At 38.9% G+C, this 25,303-nt stretch overlaps 1 protein-coding gene across 1 annotated transcript in view; it reads left to right on the forward strand.

The window, feature by feature from the left end:
* Positions 1 to 24,904, forward strand: part of fam114a2 (family with sequence similarity 114 member A2) — a 33,274-nt gene extending 8,370 nt beyond the window's left edge. The window contains exons 4-14 of the mRNA XM_080201484.1: positions 1,498 to 1,599; positions 3,066 to 3,175; positions 4,908 to 5,042; positions 6,509 to 6,667; positions 7,049 to 7,172; positions 10,057 to 10,142; positions 11,630 to 11,779; positions 15,242 to 15,381; positions 20,724 to 20,796; positions 21,246 to 21,299; positions 22,866 to 24,904. Of these exons, the coding sequence (XP_080057610.1) occupies positions 1,498 to 1,599; positions 3,066 to 3,175; positions 4,908 to 5,042; positions 6,509 to 6,667; positions 7,049 to 7,172; positions 10,057 to 10,142; positions 11,630 to 11,779; positions 15,242 to 15,381; positions 20,724 to 20,796; positions 21,246 to 21,299; positions 22,866 to 22,967 (1,235 nt within the window). The 3' untranslated portion in view covers positions 22,968 to 24,904. The remainder of the gene's footprint in view (positions 1 to 1,497; positions 1,600 to 3,065; positions 3,176 to 4,907; positions 5,043 to 6,508; positions 6,668 to 7,048; positions 7,173 to 10,056; positions 10,143 to 11,629; positions 11,780 to 15,241; positions 15,382 to 20,723; positions 20,797 to 21,245; positions 21,300 to 22,865) is intronic.
* Positions 24,905 to 25,303: the final 399 nt, after the last annotated feature.

Below are 25,303 nucleotides of genomic sequence, written 5' to 3' on the forward strand. Positions count from 1 at the left end.
GTAGGGTAATTGGAGACAAAGACAGTCACTGAGGAAGGAAATGTGGCTGTGGAAGCGAGTCTTGGTAAATACCTTGCTCAACACTGAGAGAAGAGCAGTACTTCAGGGTAGTCATTCCTGGAAGAGAAGTGGCAGTGAGTTAAACTCTGGATAAAAGCAAATTACTGCAGATGCTGGAACCTGAAACCAAAAGAGAAAATGATGGAAAACCTCAGCAGGTCTGGCAGCATCTGTAAGGAGAGTAAAGAGCTGGTGTTTCGAGTCCAGATGATCCTTTATCAAAGCCGGACAAATGGTGCACATGGTCACATTCTGCACTCTGCTTTTTTGCAGAAAAGGCAAATTGATATTCAATAAAAGCTTCTAATAGAGCCCTAATCTCCTAAATTACCTACATTTTCAGAGACAGTTGTAAGAGATGCTGAGAATTAGTTCTCTTGACTATCTGTATACTGTATTATATTTTAATTTTTATGTTTATAAACTGTCGAAGATTAGAAGTAAAAATAATACGGCTCTTTTTGAGTACTTGCATATCATAAAATCCATGCTAAAAATGTGGTGGCATAACCCATTGTCATAATAAAATCTCTGCAGTGCAGAAGGAGGCCATTTGGCCCATTGAGCCTGCACTAGCAACAATCCCATCCAGGCCCTGTCTTCATAACCCCATGTATTTACTCTGCCAGTCCCCCGACACCAAAAGATAATTTACCATCGCCAATCAATCTAACCTTCACATCTTTGGACTGTGGGAGGAAACTGGAGCACCCTGAGGAAACCCACACAGAAACAGGGAGAATGTGCAAAGTTCACGTAGGCAGTGACCCAAGGCCAGAATTGAACCCGGCGCTGTGAGGCAGTAGTGCTAACCATTGTGCCACCATGCTACTCCTAAAGGAAAAAGGAACTTTCTGTTAACTGGCATTTTTGATTATCCCAATCCCCACACATGTCAGATAATAAAGATTTTACTGTATGTGCTTATGAAAATTCTTCTGACTTAAAGATTTCTTCATTCTGGAGTTTGTGTTTCAGCCCATGAGCTTGTACTTTCTCCCAGCTGTAATCTTAATGTTGTTTATTACTGATTCTTAGAATCCAGTAATCCAGTTTGTTGCACAGTCAAATGGTTGCATTGGGTTTAATGGCCTGTTCCACATTGGCACCATTTTAATGTGGTGAATAGAAAGCAAATGGAAGATTGATTCTTTGCAGAAGGAAGATACATTTGATGGCAGCTTTTGATTCATATCCCAAATTCTACAGTAGAAGATCCTAATGTCCTAATATTCAGCTTGTCCAAAATAAACTAAAATCCAGAGAAATTGGAATGTTTATAGTTCCAAAGCAGAATAGATTCCCCCCACCCACTATGCATCCCTGATAATTTGGTTAGTAATACGAATTTACCTCATAATTTGGTGACAGTGAATGGCTTGCTTTGTTAACTCATTCTTCTCATGGCTTTCTGTCTTTAACTTTTTATTGCTACAGGTCATGGGATTTCCCACGTGATTGAAAAAGCTGAGTCCTCTCTTGGGATTCCCAGCCCCATAGAAGTTTCAGCAGAAGTGGATGTGTCAAATGGAGGCAAAGGTGATGATAAAAGTTAGCCTTTGTCATCGATTACACTTCTTTTAGGGTTAAAGATGGAGATGCTTTAAGAAACATTGAAATGCAATCTGCAAATATAGTAAATCTTGAAGGTTTGTCACCTTAATCAGAATGATTTTGCACTCTTTACTTATGGTATGGTATGCTCTGTTTTTGCAGTATATTGATAGCAAGCTTTTACGTCTTCCCTCTTGTATACAATATATCGATTTCTTGTTGCATTTTGGCCCCATGGGCTCTGGTATTTTACCTAAGTGGCCATAATTCATGGCTTGAAGTTTGCACACCCAGCAGCGGCGAGCATCGAGATGTTCTATCAAATTTAAGCTCGAAGGGAATTAAGCAAATAAGAGATTTTAGAATTTATTAAGAAGCAATTCAGATATGATCCATGAGCTACGTAGAGGAAAAACAGGTGAGGGCTGTTTACCAATTTCAGGGCAAATGGATAGACGAAGCTGATTTCTGCAACTGGTGTTGGCAGCCTCTTGTCTGTGCTATTCAGAGCCACCTTTTCTTTTGTTCTCTTCCTTCTCAAGCTAATCAAGGTACTGGGAAGCTCTCCCAGTCTTTATGCATGTGAAGGAGCCTGGGCAGTCAGATCACTTCAAAAACCTTTTCATGATTTACATACGGGTCATGAGGTTTAATCTTATCAGACTTTGCTAGAAACATGTCCTTTGCAGAGGACGTTTGGACAGCAAACTGCAATTGAAACTTTAAGATTCTATAATATTCAATCACTCAAGATTTTAAGAGGTTATGATATAAAACTTTCTTTCAGATTTCACCATGTGAGTGTAAGGGTAATGCCACTTGAATCTGATCACTTTTTGACTCTTGAGGCCAAAAATAATGTGTGCACAAAATTAATATAAAAATGTACTGTTTGGTAACAAACTAACAGGAAAGCTTATTAAAATTATGTTTAAATGTATTTGTCTGACTTAGTTCCTGTGAAATGCTTTAGGATGTTTCACGACATCAAAAGCAACAATAAGAACAACTTGCATTTATATAGTACCTTTAACATGGTAAAACAGCTCATTCACTGGAGCATTTTCAAAATTGGATGCTTAGCCACAAAGAGATTTTACAAATAAAAGCAGAAAATGCTAGAAGCCCTCCACAGGTCGGGTAGTGTTTGATGAAGAACATTCAATCTTAAATGAGATGCTCCCAGACTTGGTATTTGTGGGATTTTCCGTAACTTACAGCATCTACACACTTTTTTTGCTTTTGTTTAAGAAGGTTTTAAGACCGATGACTGAAAGTTTGATCAAAGAAGACTGTTTTAAGAAACCTCTTAAAGGAGATTTTTTCTTTAAAAAGGCAGTAATATCTCTGTAGAATTGAGTTCTTTGCACGTCACATAATGACATTCATGCAGTTTTTTGATTTGAATAAATAATTCTAAGATTGCAAACTTATTTCTTCTTTGGAAACAGTAAAATTAGAGAACTGTGAAGACAGCCCGAAAGCTGACGGTGTAACTTCTTCTCCAACTGGTGGAGCATTTGGGATGTTTTCTACCATTACTAGTGCAGTACAAAGCACTGTGAGTATATCTTTTATTCAACTGATGGATAATGCCCTTTACATGAAAGTCAATGTTTAATATTCAGATATTAACTTGCTTAGAGAAAACTGTTATACTTAAATCAGGAAAGCATTATCCATTTTTGTCCATGTCACACCATGTGACTAATCTTTTCTCAGAACTCTGGTTTAACCAAACTGCTCCCAAAAAGTACATTGTTGCACAAATGTGCAAGAGTAGGTTATTCAGCCCTTCGAGCCTGCTTCACAATTTAATAAGATTGCAACTGATCTGATAGTAACCTCAGATTTGCATCATCCCCTTGCTAACCAAGAATCTATCTACCTCAGCCTTAAAAATGAAGACTCAGCGAGCGCCTGATGACTTCTTGCAAGCTGTGCCTAGCATACCCTCTAATTCTACCTTTTACTCTCATTCTATGCTTCTAAAACTTTATTCTGATTCTTTATCTTTCTCTATACCCTTGCTATGACATTAACACTAAAATCTGCACTTTCTCTTTTCCTTCTCTATGCATGGTATGTTTTGTCTGTATAGCGTGCAAAAAGCAATACTTTTCACTGCATACTAATATTTGACAATAATAAATGACATCGAATGTGCAGCAGATGGACTGCTCATCTGTGATCATCCTGCCTTTCCAACTGTACTGTCGGTTTATCTGTTTACAATTGTCCAAGTAACAAAACAAAATTTGCCTAAAATGCAACTTAAAAAGAGCTGTGTTTTGGATTTTTAAAATATAGTTTTACAGTCATTTAATACTAGAACTTCGCACTGGAATAATTATCAAAGATATGTGTTGAAATTTCAGAGTACCATCTCATGTAATTGACTAGATAGGTAAATGAATTTCATATTTAGCAGTATAAACATTCCAAAGTTAAAAGCATACTGATGCTTTATGTTCATTGTGTGGTTTATGAAATATTTTATATAAACACTTCAACCAGTTTATTACATTCAGTTTGAGTACCTTTTTACTTTGAGATAGACAAAGGGTTGGATCAAACTTAGCTTTATCAAAATCCTTCATGGATTGAAGAAACAATTCTTACACAATGTATTAAGTTAACTTTCTCCAACTAGGCTAATTGCTCGAGAAATAGCTATTACCCAGTCTGGTGAAATCAGTTGGGCTGTTGGATTCAATTCGCTGAGCTCACAGCAACCGATGAACTCAGGGCAGCCTTAGCATGAAGATGGATCTTGCACACCTTGCATCCTCCCAGGGCACAGTAGATTTGGTGGAGTCTTCATTAGAGTTTGTCTTGAAATTCTCCTTCCTCTGAATTTTTGGTAGTTTTTGGCCAATGGGGTGATGCGTGCAGGGTCACAACACGCAATGAGGTTAGGCCAAGTCATGCTAGTTATACATATCTCTTTATTAGCAAGGAGTCTGGCTGAATACACAATCATTACGTCTTCTGGCTAATCACCTTTTGATGGGTTTCTGGATATACCAGCTATTCGTTGTTAAGTTTGAGCCTTTCTATTCAGTACGTAAAAAGTCTGGATTCTGCTTTCAGCTCATGATGACTTCCTGTTCATATTTATCCCTGTTGGCTTTTGACCTGTGGTAACCTCATAGAAGCAGTTTTAGCTGTATTAATTTAAAGTGTCCAATTTTATGTTGGGCCTAGTTTCTCTGCCCTTGTTCATTTGACTACAGGCCTTTACTGTATATGTTCATCTGATATGATATAAATATACATCACTTTATTTCCAGGGGAAAACTGTACTAAGTGGTGGTTTGGATGCGCTTGAGTTTATTGGGAAAAAGACCATGGATGTTATTGCAGAAGGCGATCCTGGGTTCAAAAAGACAAGGGGATTGATGTACAGGACAACTACGTTATCTCAGGTATTCTCTAAATGTTTGGACAGATGATCTTGAAATTTTACAGTAGCAGGAGGGAATTTTAGGATTTAAAGAAGTGATGATCACAGTTAGCTTTTTTTGTACTTGCGTTTAGTCAGGAGCTGCATCTTTCTTGCTCTACCTTCTGATGCAGGCTGAGTGAGAAATGTGCAGGCCAGAAGGTTCATAAGGCCTTCAGTGCAGGTCAACAACGTCAGTGGAAATGAGGCCATGCCCCCTTTTTTACAGCACTAGCTGTGGTCAATCAGGAAGGTAGTCAGCAAGTTGGTTGGGCAGTCAGCTTTTCAGTTGGTCAGGTGGTCTGCCGTTGTGTAGGGCAGGGGGTCGGAGGGGTAGTTGTAGGGGTCGGGATTTGTCATGGGGGAGGTGGCGGTATTTGTCTGATCAGGAGGGTAGTCAGGGGATTGGGGTGGTAGTCAGGAAGGTAGTCAGTAGAAGGGGTCCACGGAGGGTCAGGTGGGTTGAGTACTATAGGTACCCATGAGTAGAAGTGTTTTTAATTCTTTTAATTTTTCCTGGGTAACAATTCTGGAAAGACAGTTGGAATCACTCAAAGTCTCTGATTTAAATTGGAGTATTGGATGGTTTAAAGTGCAGGATAATTGCTCGTTGGAAGTTTAAACTTCTCATCAATCGCCTTGCAGTCCTTGAATTGGGACTTTAAGGGTGAACCCTAGCACATCATCTGGGCTACCCCAGGGTGCAAACCCCGTTGGAAACTAAAGTTCTGGGATCTAGCGTGTTCGAGTGCAGAGGGTTGTGTAGTGGGACAGTGCAGGGCAATAAAAATGTTAATAATTTAAATAGGTTTTATTTAAATTATATTTTTGCATTTCTTCCTGATTGACAGACAGACTTGGGTAAATTACAAAATTCTAAGTTTTGAGTTAAATTGGTTATTGAAGTACTGCAGTTTTTTTATTCATTCATGGGATGTGGGTATCACTGGCTGGGCTGGCATTTATTGCCTTTGATCTGAAGGGCATTTAAGAGTCAACCATATTGCTGTGGATCTGGAATCGCACGTAGGCCAGACCATGTAAGGATGGCAGATTTACTTTCCTAAAGGACATTAATGTACCAGATGGGTTTTCACAACAGTCCAAATTCCAAACTTTTACTGAGTATAAATTTTACCATTCGCTGGGTGGGATTTGAACTCAGGTCCCCAGACCATTACTTTAGACATCTGGATTACTAGTCTGTGACAATGCCATTACGTCACCACCTCCCCAAAACAGGTTTAAAATGGATTTTTATGCCTGTGAGGAACTGTTTAGAAATACCATCAAATTATTATATTTAAAGGTTCCTTGAGTAAATTCCTCTCGTTTGTCTCTTGATTAAAATTAGAACAGGGGTAAAATGGAGAAAATTACAGCTAAACCCTTAAATCACTCTACAACCCACTTTTTTGCATCTCGAAGTTGATTTATTTTTCTCTGTAGGTTCTGCGAGAGGCCAAAGAAAGAGAACAACAACAAACAGCTGATGAGATTTCTGTGGATACAGAAAAAAAGGCTCACTATGGAATGTTATTTGACGAATATCAAGGTCTTTCTCATCTGGAAGCTTTGGAAATTTTGTCAAATGAGAGTGAAGTAAAGGTAAATAAGGAACAAGAAAATTCAACTAATACTTTTTGCAAGTATCGTCAGTGTTATTGCCTGGAATTTGCTTTAATCCTGCATCCAGATCCCTAATTTAGAGAATTATATTTTATTAGAAATCTGGATCACCCAGCTTGCAATAATGGTATATTTTGTGATAAAAGTCTCCAAGTTTTTATGTATTATTTTACACTGTACTTAATAAATATATCTTAGTCTGGACTGTGCCTTCAATGTCTTTACATTATATACATGGATGTTAATTTTCTAAAATTAACATGAAAACATGGAAATTGGTTTTGGTTATCCAGTGCTGACTTGAATTCTTAGGCAGCATCTACTCACCATGCATGTGTGACTGTCCATTATATCCTGTAGGTTAAATCGGTACTGAGTGCCCTGTCTGGAGAAGATTTGGAAAAATTGAAGGAAGAGTTGGCAGCCATAAAAGAAGCCTTTTGTTTGGCTGAATTTGATGATGAGGCTGAAGAAGAGAACAAAGGTGAAAAGAAAAATAATTTCTGTATCAAAAACAAAATGCTCTGGGAAGCTGAAGATGTGGGAATACTCGGTGGGGAGAGGCAGGGTTAAGTTTCAGATTGCTCTTTTGTTTCTGCCTGGTCTGCTGGGTATTTCCTCCATTTTCTGTTTTTGTTATTATTAATGACTTCTAACTTTTTATTTGGTTGCTGACTATACATTCCTGATAAACTCCTTTTGTAACTTTTTAACATTAGGTTAGGATAACCTCATTTAAGAGAATAAAATGGGATGGTTTTCTGTGTTTGTTCTGAGTAACCTTTCACTCTTAAATGTGAGCAATCATAACTTTACTTCTTGTTGTTAATTGTTTATTACTGGGCTTTCACTTTCTTCTGAAAGTAAATTATAATAGTGTAACGCACACCAATAATAAAAGAATTATAGAAGGAACTGCTTAAATAATGGCAAAAATTGCAGCTTGGGAGCCAGGGTTGTAGTACAGAAAGTCTATTTATGCCTGATGTGTGAAAGAGCTGCCCAACTTAGGCCCATTCCCCAGCTTTTAACCCCTGAAAAATAGTCCTCTTCAAGTACATGCTCCTTTTGAGAGTTGCTGTGTAATCTGCTTTCACCACCCTTTCAGGTATTGTATTTCACATCTTTTTTTCATAAAAATTCATAATTTTTCCTCCTTCCGTCTATCATTCTTGTTGAATTATTTTATACCCCATGACTCTGGTCACTGACCTCCTTGTCAGAGATACTTGTTCTATTAAAATCCTTCAATTTTGAATACCTCTAACAAATTCCTCCTCCACTTTCTTTTCTCCAAAGGAGACAATTGCAGCTTCACCAATCTTTCATGTAATTGACATCTCTTGTCCCTAGAATCACACTATTACATCTCCTCTGTACCTTTTACAAGGTTTAGACATCTTTGCAAGAGTGTGATGACTACAATACTCCAGTTGCAGTCTAACCAGGAATTTGTAAAAGTTTAGCATAATCTTCCTGTGCTTTTCATAGTCACTGCTCCTATACTTTCATCAACTTTCACAGTAACTTCATTGCAGTGTTAATGTAAGTCTACTTGTGACAATAAATAAACTTAAACTTTCATTGTTACTTTGTCAAATAACTCAATCAGGTTAGTCAGACACAATTTGCAATTAGCAAATCTGTGCTAGTCACTAATGGTTTTCCTGTTACTGACATCAGACTGGCAACCTGCAGTTACTAGGTTTACTCTTCCCTTCTGTTTTGAAAAGGGTGTAATTTCTGTAATTCTCCAGTCCTCTAGTACCACTCATAGCCAAGGAGAAGATTCTGGTGCAAGTTTTTTTTTTGTTATTCTTGTTGCCCTCAGCAACCTAGGATGTATTCCATTTGGACCTGGTGGCTTGTTAAAGTTGTTTTGCTGCATGTAGCCTTAGCAGGCAAATGCCTGGTTTTACAGTGCATGAGTTTATATCATACCATGGAAACTTGTGAAACTGAATTAATTAAATCAAGTAGTTATGGGTCAGCAACAGCAAAAAGTGACCTTGAAGATCACTGAAATATTATAAAAACCCAACAATTTGATTTGCCTTTCAAGAAAGGACTTACTGCCCCCATTTGGTCTGGCTAATGTGATTTGAGACCTGATACACGAATGTCAGGAAAACCAAGGCAGCTTTAAGTTATCTATATTCGTATTATATTAGGAATATGGTATAATGGGTTTAATTTAATGTTGCTGTGTAAGGAACGGTAAACTTAGATAGTTAGATTCATACTAGACAACAATGTTTGTACAAGTGGAGGTTTTGATTTTAGTTCAAACTGTGCTTAGTATTTTGACATGAAAAGAAAATAGGCTGGGAGAAACAAAGTCATTGTTAACAACAGGAGCACCTGTAGGGTTGCAAAGCTTTTGTGATTGTGTTTTTAACTGAATTTATAGCAGTTGATTTTAGAAAGCTAGAGAGCGCACATCTCTCTCAGCTTTGTGAGAACAAAAGCCATACCATGGATGGTGAACAAAACAAGTGCAGGAAACTTACTGAACAACCAATGAGCAAACTAGAGAAATAAAGAGAAGTTTACAAGAAGTCTGAAGTTAAAGGAACAGAGGAAACAGCCTTTGGGAACAAGATACTGTTTATGAAAGTTAAAGTCAGACCTGGGAAAAGAAGAGCTGATGAGGTTGGCTACAAACAAGCCACATATCTGAAGCAGTCGTAAGGCTTGGTATCCTTATTTCCAGTGTTTGAAGCAATAATAATAAACTTGGTGCTGGGTTCCTTTGTTAAAAGTGGAGTGGGGGTTTGTTTGAAAGGATAATTGGAAAACCTGAAGCAGATTTTTAATGCAAACAGCTAATAGAAAGCATTGCTTGAAATAATATTTTAAAGCACGTTTTAATTTTGAGTGGAGTTTGGAAATACTTGTGACAATCATCTTATTGTGAGAAGAAATTCCACAGGTTGGTTAAGTGGCATTGGCCATTTGGTTTCAGAGTGGGTGTTCTCTTTGCAAATTGTGTGCATTTGTGAACCTAAAGGAGAGTAAAGGAGTATTCTATCATAATCAAACTTTTCACGTTCAATCATTTTTTTACTTGTTGTTAAAACTAATTAGCGGTTGTCTGACTCTGTTCCTCCATATTTTCTAAGAAAAAGTAAAAGTTACAATCTTTTGAACCAGGGCTCCATTCTGGGATCTTCCTGCGCAATAGTGACACCAACTGGGATCGTGATAATGTGAGTGGAGTCCCTCGATCTCAGTGCCATTTAATGCATTGATCCTTTAATGCCCTTGGAGCAAATAGGAATGCACGTTCAACACTGCCTTTCCTGTGTTGCCCTAATAATTTTTTTAAGATAGATTTACCAATTGCAACAATTTCTTTGGCCTTGCAGGGAATGATGGGTCTGGATTTGTGAAAGAACTGACTGAGTTATTATCGGAGCTAAGTATCACTGCAACATCTGACAAACTAGCCAAAGTGAGTATATATTGATATGACTGCATCATCAAAACCATTTAACTTAATCTGTACTTTTTCATGAGATGTATTTCTTCAAATACTATGGAGTGATGATCCAGCAATGACATTCTTGCCAGTGTACACAGTGGGGTTTTCAGTTTTTGAAATGGTTCAGTGCAGGTTTGTTCTTTTATGCTTTGGAGAACAAATGTGCCTTTCTTGCCTCTATTGCAGAGTTCATTGCATGTAACTATTTATGGGATGTACTATTATTATGCTAGCACACTTTTTGAAAGCCAGAAGAAATCCTGGGTATTAAAAACTCAAATTTCAATGTGTTCGAAACTAATTATGTTACCAAGATTAAAATCTGGTATAACCAAAACTATAAAATATCTCTACACTAAATATGGGAGAATATTAATGTTGGCTGGGGAGTCAATAAGAATCATAGAATCCCTACAGTGCAGAAGGAAGCCATTCAGCCCATCATGTCTGCATTGACCACAATCCCACCCAATCCCTATTCCCGTAACCCCACATGTTTATCCCGCTAATCCCCCTAACACTATGGCCATGCTAAATTGACCCATCAACCTTACCTGCACATCTTTGGACTGTGGGAGGAAACTGGAGTATCCAGAGGAAACCCATGCAGACACGGGAAGAATGTACAAACACCACACAGACTGTGACTTAAGGCCAGAATTGAACCCATCTCCCTGGCGCTGAGAGATAGCAGTGCTAACCGCTTTGCCACGTGCCGCTGTACTGTAACTAGTAGGTATAAATTTATTATCACAAGAATGACAAGAGGTTAGGAGCTTTTTATGCAGACAGGACTTGGATTGTCTATCAAAAACTGTTGGAAGGGAATGGGCAAAATTTGAAAATAAAAGTTTAAAGGATTGGATGGAAAGACCTGACCCCTCACTCAGTGAGATAAATGGCCTATTTCCATAGTGCTAAATTCTATGAATATTCTGTGTTTAAACAATATATTTTAAATTGCTAAGAAGATATTAGTATCTTAAATAGCAAATAAAAGTTACAGAAATAAAACAGTAGACTGGAAGCATTCAACAGACCCTTCATCAGAATCAGCTTTGCAATGTCAGATCTGTTTTTGTTTTGAGATGTGTACCTTTTAAATATTGAGAAAGTAACTTCATTTTAAATGATTATTTTTCTTTAAGACAAGAAACCCTTTTAACATGTCTTAGTCACTGTTTGTTTTATTCTGCCATAGAGATTATGAAACAAGAAAATATACTGACCCATTGAATGATCCAAGGAATAATCAGCACAGTTTTGGTTATATTGGTTTTAGAGGAGGAGAATACTTCCCCATTTTTAGGTACCAAGCATTCTTGAGTCAGCTGTAACATAGGTACATCAGATCCCTCTACCCTGTCTCGATGTGTTGCTTCACCTTCAGACTCAAGAATAGTTATTTTCTACTTTCTTTTAGTTGTTGAATAATTAATGACTTGTATCTATTTCAGGCCAGACAGAATGCACATGATCGTTTAACTGAAGTAAATTCTATCTCACCTGTGGAAACAGTAGAGATGTCAGAATACCCAGAGAAGAAAGAGCAGAATGCGGGATCTGTGCCTGAAGACACACGCAAAGATCACAAATTTTCAATTGAGGTAATGAAAGCTGCTTTAAATTCTTTGAGAACCGTGGTGACTAGGGGAATTTCACTGTAACTTCGTTGCAGTGTAAATGTAAGCCTTACCTGTGACCAATAAATAAACTTTACTTTTACTTTTTCCTTAACTAGATTCCTGTAAGAGGTTAGTGAGCTTCCAAGTTGTTTCCGTAATATTACAGGAAAATGTTTAACTGTGAATACGGCATGGCCACACCCACAATTTAAGCTCTTGCTTAAGTTAAGATCTTGGTTAAAATAGGAGCCAAAGATGTTTTGCAAATACCTATGCCTGCCAGTTATTACTAAACATAATGTGTTTTTTGGGTCAGTAGCTGAGGCAGCAGATCATTTGATTCTCAGTTAGACCATGTGACCACCTGTTGTTCCAACTCCATTGTCCCAGCAAGCAACATCTCGTAAATTTTAGCAAAACTGTACATCTGCTTCAAAGCTGATGATGGCTTTGAAGCCAAAGGAAGGAAACTTGGAGAGAGCATTCGTAACAGAATTAGGATTGCTTTTCTCAGATCGTACCACTTGTTAGCATATTGTAGCATGCTACTGGTGATGATCACAGTAAGACTACAGCCTAGACTGCCTTAGAGGGAATGCAGTTTTAAAAAAAAAGCCTTTACCAAATTAGCACATAATCTCACTGTAGAATTTTGTTAAAGCGTCACATTGTAGTGTTTTTATATAAGGAAACAGATGATGAACAGGGTTCCAAGGAGTTCAATTCTGTCACAGCTTGCTATATGAAGCCAAGTATACTGACTGAGTATTCCTGTTTAAGTAATAGACTATGGTAATACTACATAATCACCTGCAAAATTGCTCTTCCTATGAGTTACATAGTGTCATTAGCAGTATGACATGTCCAGGTCCCCCATGCCAACATTGTCGTTAAGAAAGCCCAACAACGCCTCTACTTTCTCAGAAGATTAAGGAAATTTGGCATGTCAACTACAACTCTCCAACTTTTACAGATGCACCATAGAAAGCATTCTTTCTGGTTGTGTCACAGCTTAATATGGCTCCTGCTGTGCCCAAGTCTGCAAGGCCCACTGCCTTGGCAAAGCAGCCAGCATAATTAAGGCCCCCACGCACCCTAGACATTCTCTCTTTCACCGTCTGTTGGGAAAAAGATTCAAAAATCTGAGGCCATGTACCAACCGACTCAAGAACAGCTGTCAGACTTTTGAATGGACCTACCGTGCCTTAAATTGATCTTTCTCTACACCTTAGCTATGACTGAAACACTACGTTCTGCACTCTCTTGTTTCCTTCTCTGTGAATGGTATGTTCTGTTTGTAAGGCACGTGAGAAACAATGCTTTTCACTGTATACTAATACCTGCGACAATAATAAATCAAATGTAATTGACACATCACAAAGTATATATCCATATCAAGTGAAAGTTTAAGTCCAAACGATTGGCTACTTAAAGATTGTAATCAAACATGTAACTAAATGAAGTGGTTAAAATCATCATGTTTTTTTTAAAAAAATGATTTACTTACTGAGTTCAAGATTTTGGCCCAGAACCTGGTTTTTGCATAAGAACTGTCAGTGTCTGTTGAATTACGTTTTTAAAAAAACTTGAGCAGAAGCAATGCCAGAGGATATCAACTAGTTAATAAATTCTGGCTTATTTTGTACTGTCAAAATAACAGCAGGGTAAAAGAAATATATCCTTTTAATGAACATAAGAACATAAGAAATAGGAGCAGGAGTAGGCCATCTAGCCCTTCGAGCCTGCCCCGCCATTCAATAAGATCATGGCTGATCTGTCGTGGCTCAGTTCCACTTTCCCGCCCTCTCCCCATAACCCTTAATCCCCTCTCTTATCAAAAACCCATCAACCCACGTCTTAAAAATATTTAGCGAGGCAGCCTCCACCACTTCAACGGGCAGAGAATTCCGGAGATTCACCACCCTTTGAGTGAAGAAGTTCCTCCTCAACTCCGTTCTAAACCACCCCCCCTTTTATCTTGAGGCTGTGCCCCCTAGTCCTACTGTCTTTTTTGAGCGGGAAGAGTCTCTCCACCTCTATCCTATCCATCCCATTCATCATCTTATACGTCTCAATGAGATCTCCCCTCATTCTTCTAAACTCTAACGAGTACAAGACTAGTTTATTCAGCCTCTCCTCATGAAATAAGCATTAATGTTAGTCAACCTCCTGACATTGAAAATTAACTGTTACAAGGGTGATGTTTCTTTCTTTTCTTCAAGTTTTGAATTTTTGAGGAAATTTTACAAATAAAGTTCTTTCTTTTCCTTTTTATTTTCCTGTCTTTTAATTTAATCATTGTTTCCCTTTCTTCATTTCTGACTCTGTATCTGCTTTGAGATTGAATTTGCCTCCTCCTAGTTCTTTCCTGTGTTTATTTCTCAGTCCTGAAATTGCTTTGGTTGAGGGGAGGCTGCTCTGCACACTCTGATCCAAGATGGTCTGTTTTTCTCATTGTCACTTTGTCAGCTTGGAATTTTCTGCAGCTTTGTAGGCGAAAACATGTTTGAACCAGAGTCTGAGTCCAGCTGATAGCAAATTCTGGCTCAATATAGTTGCTGGCTTAGACAGGCTTACTGAATAAATTGGGAGTCAGCAGGTTATTGATGCAGTGGTATTTGAATATCGTAACAAGAAAATGGCTCTGCTTAATGACTCATTGCTGATGATGTCCCCAATGAAGTAAGTCTGTGCATATTTATTGTTTTGTTCACACAAGTGCTTAGAAATACATTCAGCAAACACACGCAGTATGCATTGCTTATTAAGTGAGCATGTTACCATAGAATCTCTACAGTGCATTTGGCCCATTGAGTCTGCACTGACCACAATCCCATCCATAACCTCACTTCTTTACCTTGCTAACCCCTTGACACTAAGGGGCAATCAACTTAACCCGCACGTCTTTGGAGTGTGGGAGAAAACCAGAGCACCCGGAGGAAAGGGGCCTGTACTGCACTGTAATGTTCTATGAAACCCACGCAGACACATGGGGAGAATGTGCAAACTCCACATAGACAGGGACCCAAGGCTGGAATTGGACCTGGGACTCTGGCATTGAGACAGCAGTGCTAATTGCCATGCCACCATTTGTTGGACAGAATGTGCAGAACAGTTCTTTAATTGTCCACGCAGTCTTGCAACACATACACACCAACAGAGTATCCTTGTATTGCAAACAAACAAATTACGCATCTTGAAAAACATCCATTGTATTTACGTATGTGATTCGGTACTTTTCCCATTTCCTGCTGCATGGTATGCAACAGGGAAAACAATGATTTGTAATCAGAATCTGTGTCATTAAATCTTGCTACCTAATAAGCAAACCATATTTTGGTTTAACTGTTCTTGCTTTTAAATATCTGAATTCATTGCGGGGCAAAAGTCAGGACAGTGTTTGTTCTAACCTCAAAATTTATCATTTGTTTGTGTGGTTCACAGAATATCCATGCGTATGCTGTCAGAAGCCTGGCAGAACTCACTGCTCAATCCATTGAACAGTTCCATAAAGTGGCAGTACTCGTTCTTCATAGTCAGGAGAAAGATGTGGGCGCACTGGACTCTGCCAAAACTCTGTCTAAGTATGAGATTTTAACTTTAACAGAAGTAAAATGCTGCAGAAATCCTAAATGTCAACCAAAGATGCAGGAAATTTTCAGCAGGACTGGCATCAGCTGTGGAGACAGAGAAGCTGAGTAAATATTTCAGCTGGGATTCTCCAACCTCACCCACAACTGGTATTGGTATTGGTGCAGAGATTTCAATGTAAAGTTGTTGAAATTAATGCTGAGTCCAAAAGACTATAAAGTACTTAACTGAAAAATGAAATGTTGTTATTCGAACTTGCGTTGAGTTTCACTGGAATTCTGCAGGAGGCCCAGGACAGCGAAGTCTGTGTGAGAGCAAGATGGAGAACGAAAATGAAAGACCACGGAAAGCTCCAGTCAGGAATGCACGTTGACCATTAAAGCAGGCACTCAAAGTAGTCTCCACTATGTAGAATAGATTACATTGTGAGCAATGAATACGGTGTACTAAATTGAACAAAGTACACAAAACATTGTTTCACCTGGAAGGAGTATTTGGGGCCTTGGACAGTGAGGAGTGAAAAAGTAAAATGAAGTGAAATGCACTTGCGTGGAAAAGTGCAGCTGGGAGGGATTGAGGAGGAAACAGTGCCTTCAAAATGCTGGAAAGGGAGGGAAGGGGAAGATGCATTTAGTGGTAGCATCGTGCTGGAAAATGGCAAAGGATGATCAGTTGGATATGGAGCCTGGTGGGGAAGAAAGCAAGGACATGGTTCTGAGAAGGAAGAGAAAGGGTGAGTGCAGAACTGCTGGAAATGGGATGGACACAGTCATGTTGTCAACCATGATGGGGTGGGGTGATTCCTTAGTTGAGAATATAAAAGGCATATACAGAGTTCTGATATGGATAATTGTATCTTAGAATAGGTGTGACAGAGATGGATAGCTGAAAGAATCGAATAATCGTTACAGGAAGGAAGGTGAGAAGCAGTGTGGTCAAGGAGTTGTGGGAGTCACTTGGCCTGCAGTGAATATTGATTGATGACATAACTGCGAAAATCACGACAAAAAAGTTGAGGAAGGAAAGACAAGTGCTCAATGTGGAGGCAAGAAACGTGTAGAAATTAGAAGCATATTAGTTGAAATTTGCCAGTTGAAGGCAAGAGCTGGAAATGGTATCAATACTGTCATCGATGTACCGGGAAAAAAGGAGAGAAGGGGTTCCGAGTAGGACTGGAATGAGGAATATTCCAGGTACCCTACAAAAAGGATAATTTAACTAGGGGATTCCACATCCTCTGGCTCATTTCCTATAATGACCCCATTTCAGTACAGTTCCTTTATCTCCATCGCATCTTTTCTTGTGCTTCTGATATGTCTTCTGTTTTTGTTCAATCTAGAATTCTCTCTGCCATTGTTGATGGGACCCTCAACTATATCGTGCATTTCCTACTTGCCTCTTCCCATCCCTCCCAGAACCATATTCCCGCCAGCCTCCATATTGAACAGGTCATCCTCCACCATTTCTGTGACATCAAAACACATCTTTCCCTCTCCTCCTCCTTTGTGTTCTGACGAGCCCATGTCCTCCATAAGACCCTGGTCCAGCCCTCATCACTCTAAACTCTCTGTCCCTTTCCATGCCTCCTTTCCATGCAAGAGCAGTGGATGCAACACCTGTCTTATTATCTACTCTCTCTCATCACTCGTCAAGGCTCCAAATGGTCCTTCCAGGTGAAACTGTGATTTATGTTTTTCTGTCAATTTAGTGTACTGTGTTCATTACTTAAAATGCAGTTGGACTTTACTTTAGGGAGACCACACATGGATTGGATGACAGTTTTGCAGAACACCACACTTCAGTTCACAAACATGACCCTGAATTTATGCTCTCATGCCAGCCTCTGTCCTCGACCTCCTACAATGTTCACATCAGATTGAGCGTTCAAACACAATACAAACTTGAGAACTAACAGCACGTCTTTCAATTAGACACTTTACAGCCATTCAGACTCAACATTGAGTTCAACAATTTCAATCTCTGCCGCAATTTGTTCCCTTTTGCTTTGTAGCATTTGGTTTTCATCTGTTTTCTCTTGTTTTTGTTTTCGGACAGCAGTTTTTATCATTCTCCCTTTCACGTTTCTTCGAGACACACTTTTTGTTTCTTGTTCCATTACCACTCCCTTTAGCTTCCATCACCCAACTCTTCTTTCATATCATAGATCTTCCCTTTTTTTTTCAGCCCACCCCTCTTCCAGCTTCTTCAAATCTATTACATTTCTAATTATTTCCAGTTTTTTGATAAAAGGTAATTGACCTGAAATGTTTACTGTTTCTCTCCACACAAATACTTCCTGACTAAGTATTTCTAGAATTTTCTGTTATATGAAAGTTGTGATAGTTTAGAAGATGTGCTTGGTATTTTTAAGTTAAAGTGCATATATTTCAAATGGAATATTGTGAGCTTCATTCCCAGATATGTCGCTAGATGCTGTAGCGAAGTAGAGGAATAGAATGAGCTGAGGAAACAAACACATAATTGCTGAAGTTGGCTAGTTATTAGTTGACAGCCCATTTATACTTAGCCTGAAATTTTCTATTAAAGACAAAGTATGAAATGTGATGTTGATTTGCTGTTGTGCATTTTGCACTGCTGGTGCAGGGGGCAGGAATTTAGATTTTTGGATCATTGGGATTTTTTCTGGGGAAGGGCTGACCTGTTCAAGAGGGACGGGTTACACCTGAACTGGAGGGGGACTAACATATTGGGGAGATGTGCTAGAGCCACTCAGGAGGAAACTAGTTTTTTTTTGGGGGGGGGGGTGCTGGTGAGGAGCAATGGAAGTCCAGATTAAACTGCATTTATTTCAATGCAAGAAACCAGATAGGCAAGGCAGATGAACGCAGGGCACGGGATGGGTACGTGGGACTCGGATATTATAGCAATTACTGAAACAAGGCCAAGGAGGGACAGGATTGGCAGGTCAATGTTCCAGTGTACAAATGCTATGGGAAAGATAGAACAGGAGGTAAGAGAGGAGGGGAAGTTGCACTTTTGATTAGGGAAAACATCTTGGCCATACTGAGATGGGATATATCCAAGGGTTCGGCCACTGTGTCTATATGGGTAGAACTGAGAAATAAGAAGGGGGAAATCACTTTGATAGAGTTGTACTATAGGTCCCCAAATAGTTGACAGGAAATTGAGCAAATATGTAAGGAGATTACAGATAGCTCCAAGAAAAATAGGGTAGTAATAATCAGAGAATTTAACTTTCCCAACATTGACTGGGACAGCCATAGTATTAGGATTGGATGGAGAGAAATTTGAGTATAATCAGGAGGAATTTCTCATTCAGTATGTGGCCCGACTAGAAAGGGGGCAAAAATTGACCACCTCTTGGGAAATGAGGAAGGGCAGGTGACAGAAGTGTTAGTGAGGGATCACTTTAGGACAAGTAACTATAATTTTATTAGTTTTAAGGTAGCTATGAAGAATGATAGGTCTGGCCAAAAGTTAAAATTCTGAATAGGGCCAAGGTCAAGTTTGATGGTATCAGGCAGGAACTTCCAAAAGTTAATTGGAGGAGGCTGTGGGAAGGCAGAAGGACATCTGGTAAGTGGCAGGCTTTCAAAAGTGTGTTAACCAGGGATCAGGGTAAATACATACCTCTTAGAGTGAAAGGCAAGGCTGGCAGAAGTAGGTAACCCTGGATGACTTGGGATATTGAGGCCCTGGTCAAGAAGAAGAAAGAGGTACATGACGTGTGAAGGCAGCTGGGATCAAGTGAATCCCTTGAAGAGTATAGGGAGCGTAGAAGTAGAGTTAAGAGAGAAATCAAGAGGGCAAAGAAAGGAACACTAAATTGTTTTTGGCACGTCAGGCAAAGGAGAATCCAAAGAGCTTCTACAAATAAAGGGCAAAAGAGTAACAAAGAAGAGAGTAGGGCCTCTTAAGGATCAACAAGGTCATCTGTATGCAGATCCACAAGAGCTGGATGAGCCTCTAAATGAATATTTCTCATCAGTATTTACTGCTGAGAAAAGCATGGATGTTAGGGAACTTGGGGAAATAAATAGTGATGTCTTAGGAGTGTACATATTACAGAAGGAGGTTCTGGAAATCTGAAAGCTCATCAAGGTAGATAAATCCCTGGGACCTGATGAAGCATATCCCAGGGCATTGTGGGAAGCTCGGGAGGAAATTGCGGGTCCCCTAGCCAAGATATTTGAATCATCGATAGACATGGGTGAGGTGCTTGAAGATGGGAGAGTGGCAAATGTTGGGCTGCAAGGAAAAACCTGGGAAGAACAGGCCAGTGAGCCTCACATCTGTGGTGGGTAAGTTATTGGTATATATTTTGAGAGACAAGGTCTGCAGGCATTTAGAGATGCAAGGACTGATTAGGGACAGTTAGCATGGCTTTGATAGTGGAAAATCATGTCTCTCAAATTTGATTGAGTTTTTTGAAGGGGTAGCCAAGAAGATAGATGAGGGCAATGCAGTTGATGTTGTCTACCTGGACTTCAGCAAGGTCTTTGACAAGATACCCAAAGTGGGTTGTTGCATAAGGTTAAATCTCACAGGATCCTGGGTGAGATATCTAAATGGATACAAAATTGGCTTCTTGACAGAAGCCAGAAAGTGGTTGTAGAGGGTTGTTTTTCAGACTGGAGGCCTGTGACCAGTGGTGTGCCTCAGGGATCAGTACTGGGTCCACTGTTATTTGTCATTTATATTAGTTATATTTTTTATAAAAAGGGACATAGAAAGTAAAGAAACAGTGGAACACTTATGCAAAAGGATGGTTAAACCACTTCGTGTTGCATGCAAATTTGGAATATCTATTATAGAAAGGGCACTAAAATCAGAAATGGCTTAACACATAGGGTGGGATTTTCTGGCCATACTCACCTCCAAGTGTGGGATTTTTTCCAAGAAAATCCCACCCCAGGTCAGTGGATCTTTTGCATGGTCCATGTCCTGCGTACTGCAATTCCCGTGGCGGGCACGACAGTAAAATTCCACCCTTAACCTTTAAAAATGTAATTTTGGCATCGTTTTCCATCTTGTGAATGACCAAATGCTTTCGGAGACAACCTGGGATGCTAAAATGTCGACCGCATCACAATTTCTGGAATGTACCACAATAGCATTCCAGCTTACAATTGGAAGCAAACTGATAATGTCCATCTTTTTTCTTCTTACGCTTCTCATTTATTACCCTATGTTGGATTATCCCTCACTCCCAAATGGACCATAGTGGAAAAAGATAAAATACTTTTTTAGGGTCAGGAGGAAGGGAGAATGACCTGGGAAAATTTCAAGGGCAGATGTTTTTATATTTCTTTTGAATTGTTGAACATTTTTTAATTCCATTTTCTGTTCACAGAGTGACTGTTGCCTTGTGTAAGGAAGTGGCTGTTCTTTCTAAACAATTTACCTCCTGCTTGACAAGAATGGGGGTAAGGAATTGAGTTTCTTCCTCTGATGCAGAACTTAAAATAGAACTATAAAATCTGTTGGTGGTTGGAGATGTGGTACAGAAATGACAACATTAATGTCCCAAGCAGATGGCTGTGGGTTACATCCAGCGAGATTTGGTCAGCTTGTCATATTTGGGATGTTTTGTTAAGTGAGCTTCATTACTGGAATTTCGTAACTTGGGAAAGGAGAAACAAAATTAAATGTTAATCTGATTCTGCAGCAAGTGCTCATTCACTCCTTGGCAGTGATGATGAAGCCTATGGTCAGGATTACACTCTCCATTTGGTGAGACAAGTTATATGTGACCTGTTTCTTCGTTATGACTTGGTTTTTGTAATATGTTATTACTGTCCTTTCAATAATTACCTTTGAAGGTTTTCTGTGCAAGTGTACACACACAAAACATCTTGCTCTGTTTTCTTTACAGGCTAAAGAGAAGGTAGAGGTTCTTAATCCATTAATTACTGGAGTATTTTTAGAGGTAAATTTTATCTAAATCAATTTATGCATTGTAACTAGTTAAACTCATCATACATAAATATAAGTTTCACTACATATGCATCAGATTGACTGACAGCAGTCTTGTCTCTGAATCCGAAGATTGTGGATTGAAGCCAAACTTCAGAACCTGAGCACAGTGTAGAGTGACATATCAGTGCACCGAAGGGGTGACACATTGTTTTTGTGAGGCAGCACCTCCGCTAATGTCAAATTAAGACCCCACCTACTACTGAGGTGGAAATAAAATATTCCAAAGCAGTGCTTGAAGCACAGGAGTAGGCAGGATGCAGATTTGTGGTTACTATCAGATTAGGGACTGAATGGCCTACTCTTGTTCTCAATCCTATGTTCCTAGGATTAAAGTTCTATTTATCAGTCATAAGTAGGCTGACATTAATACTGCAATGAAGTTACTGTGAAAATCCCCTAGTCACCACACTCTGGTGCCTGTTCGGGTCAATGCACCTAACCAGCATGTCTTTCAAACTGTGGGAGAGAAGCTGAGCATCTGGAGGAAATCCACGCAGACACAGGGAGAACGTGCAGGCACCACACAGACAGCGACCCAAGTTGGGAATCAAACCTGAGTCCGTAGCAGTGTTAACCACTGTGCTGCCCCAAGTGTTTTAAACATCCTAAGAATAAGATAACCAACGTAAATCAAAGTTCTTTTTTTTTTAAGTTACCATTACAGAAAAATATTGCAAATGCATTCTGTACAAAATATATTTGTCTACAGCAAGACACGTACATACAGCAGGCGCAAATAGAATGCTATAAAAGACAGAGGAAATTTTAGCAGCTTGCCAAAGCAGAGAATTTACTTTTGAAATATGGCATGAAATATACAGATTAATCCAAAATTATCTATTATCTGTCAGTGGTCCATTGCCCTTTGTTTTTCAAATCTATCTTTCATAATAGATTACCAAATAATGTGCTTATATGCTTATAACTTTTAATATTTCAGTCTGGTGAATAGTTGAAATGTACATCTTCCATTTCTGTCATTCTTTGAGAGCTCTATAAAAGCAGACTGCTAATTTAAACAACTGCTTTGTGTAAACCAGTCAATAGGAGAAAAGATCAAATTATTTGTAGAACCAAATGTGGAAAGTAGCTGCAGGTTGTGTGAAATGCTGCTCTTGGAATGTAAAACTGTCAGCTCTCGACTTCCTCAATGTTTGCTATCTGTCACAACCTTGGCGTTTTTAAAATCCTTGGCTTGATCACAATTTCCTAATTTATCTGGTCTTCTCTCAACTGCAGCTTCTCTGCTGCCTGATCACCAGTGTTTATCCTTCACTCTGGTTTAGTTGTAAAATAAAGCTAAGGAGAAAGCAAAACAAGCCTCAGCATTCAATAAAAGCTCAGCTCTCATTATGCTAGTAAAATTCATCCAGTAACTCAAATGCAGAGGCAGGATTGTATAACTCATGTGTTTATCATCCTGCTGTCATGCTTGTGAATATCTGGAAGTAATTCTTTTGGCCAAAAGCAAATCTCTGCTGCAGCATTTCATATTATGTTTAAACTTCCTTTCCAGGCTTCCAACAGTGCAACTTACATTCAGGACGCATTCCAGCTCCTGCTTCCAGTTCTTCAAATATCTCAAATCCAGATTCGCTTGGACACCACTGCACACTGACTGGTCTAATCTACTTGTCTGATATGAAATCTGTGTGAATTATATGCCAAAAAAAACTGTCACTGTGGATTATTTTAGGATGCATTTTGCAACAATCGGGGCTGTTTTAGACACAGATTCTGAGAGGAATGAACTTCAATAGAGAGAAGAAAAAAATTCCTGCTCAGAATAAACTTGAAGAATACATTGTTGTTTTTAAATGTTTATCTTTATTCAATCCCAATTCTGCAGGAATGTACCACAGTATTCAGATAGTAAAGTTCAGCATGCTGCTAGATTTTCTTAAAATCAGAACTTTTGTTTTTGAGTGATTGAAACTTTCATGCTCTCTGTAATTAATTGCCTCCATTTGTTTTTTAATATCCAGCGTAAAGTAATAGCAATACAAATATTTTCATTCTTACAGTATGAAATATTGATTTGCGATTATAGTGTGAATTATGAAGTGCTGTATACACATACATCAAAGTCAAACATTTGAGGCCAACATTTTAGGCCAAAAGTCACCGGGGTAGACTTTTACATGGCTATTACTTTCGAGGGATTGATATGTGCTTGATTTGGATAAAAGATTCAAAAAAGACCATTATTATGGAATAAAATTTAAAAAACAAAAAACATTCATATTAATTAACTAACATTTTATTTATTTTAGAACATTACAAACCATGAATAAAAACAAATTTAAACATTTAGATGTTTTAAGCATTTATTTACCAGTGCACATTTTCATTAGTATTTATACATTAATAATGAAATCAAATCACCGACATCTTCAAGATTATTCTTTTGGTTCTGAAATTTTTGGGATTAATTCCCTGAAAAACCTGGGGTCAACAGGAGATCAACTTTTATATAACTATATACAGTAATGGAGAATGTACGAAAGGGACTAAACTGTAATAGAATACTATGCCACCAGTTTTTTTTTTGCTGTGCCAGGCTGATTATTTAACTAAATGCACTTTTAGGTTTGTCTATATTTTCTTGGTGTGTACCTCAAATATTTCAAAGAAATGTAATTAATTACTGTGAATTGCACTGAGAATTGACATGTAGTTAAACACAAAATCAACGTTGTGAGAAGTCTAGCGGATTCAGATGAGCTGTATTACTAAGGTATAGGGGGCGATTCTCCAGCCTGATATGCACAGGCACGAATCGCATTATAGCCGGCGACTCCCGCGAGTGGGACCAAATGTCATTTGTGCCACGGACAACTACTTTTGAGATTCTCCCTGGTCGGCGTGTAATCTGGTTAATGCCCAGAGAGGGTGTGAACCAAATTAGCATATTTAAATCATTAACATGTCTAGCTTTAAGCCAAATTCACCATGCCCCTTCAATTCTCCCTCATGCTATCACAACATGAAGCCAGGGGAATCCTTTCTGGTCTCCACAAATGCAGATCAGGTGTGATGACCATGCTGGGGGGCCATTAAAGTCCTGGGTGGTCAGGGACATGGCTGGAATTTCTTTCAAAGAAGGCACCCTGATCTCTGAGGAGCTAGCTGTGCCAACCGCTTTAGGTCCTGCACATTTCTTTCCCAGTGGAAATCACCCAAGCTCCAAATAAAAGGTCTAAGTATGGGTGGATTGCGATCTGGACTGTGGTGACCCACCCAGCAGAAATCACACTGCTTTTACCACCAGGATGACGCGTAGGCTCTGAGCGCAGTTCTCCCAAAAATTTCTAATTCTATAGTTCAAGCTATTGTGGCACTATTAAAACAGAAGAGAACCATTTCAATTCCTTGGCTGACATTCTTCTTTCAACAAATACTTTTAAAATTAGATAAGCTAGACCCTCTTGTGTCACAGCAACTGCAGTTCACCACACTTGAAATACAATTGCGTATCGACCAGCTTTTGACTGAAATGTGCATGTTGTGGTAACTGTGTCTCTACGTAAAACAACTCACAACACCAGGTTAAAATCCAACAAGGCTATTTGGAATCTCAAGCTTTCGGAGCACTGCTCCTCCATCAGGAGTTGCCTGATGAAGGAGCAGTGCTCTGAAAGCTCGTGATTCCAAATAACCCTGTTGGACTTCAACCTGGTTTTGTGAGACTTCCTACTGTGCCCAGTTCATCAATGCCAACATCTCCACCTCTGTATGTAAAACAAGATAAGATGCTTCTATAAATGCAAGGTGTTTTTGTTTTGCATAACTTGTATTGATACCACTCCATAACTGGGATGAAGTATTTTTGGAGCAGCAACGTTAAATTGTTATTTGCCCTTTTTCCATATAGAGGGAAAAAAGGTTTTTGAGTTTTGAAACCTGTTCTTTTGCTGTCCTGTTATCTAGTTGTGCAACCCATTTATATTGTAT

Source organism: Carcharhinus amblyrhynchos, chromosome 13 (genome assembly GCF_965287045.1).
Source record: "Carcharhinus amblyrhynchos chromosome 13, sCarAmb.v2.hapA, whole genome shotgun sequence".
Lineage (NCBI taxonomy): Eukaryota > Metazoa > Chordata > Chondrichthyes > Carcharhiniformes > Carcharhinidae > Carcharhinus > Carcharhinus amblyrhynchos.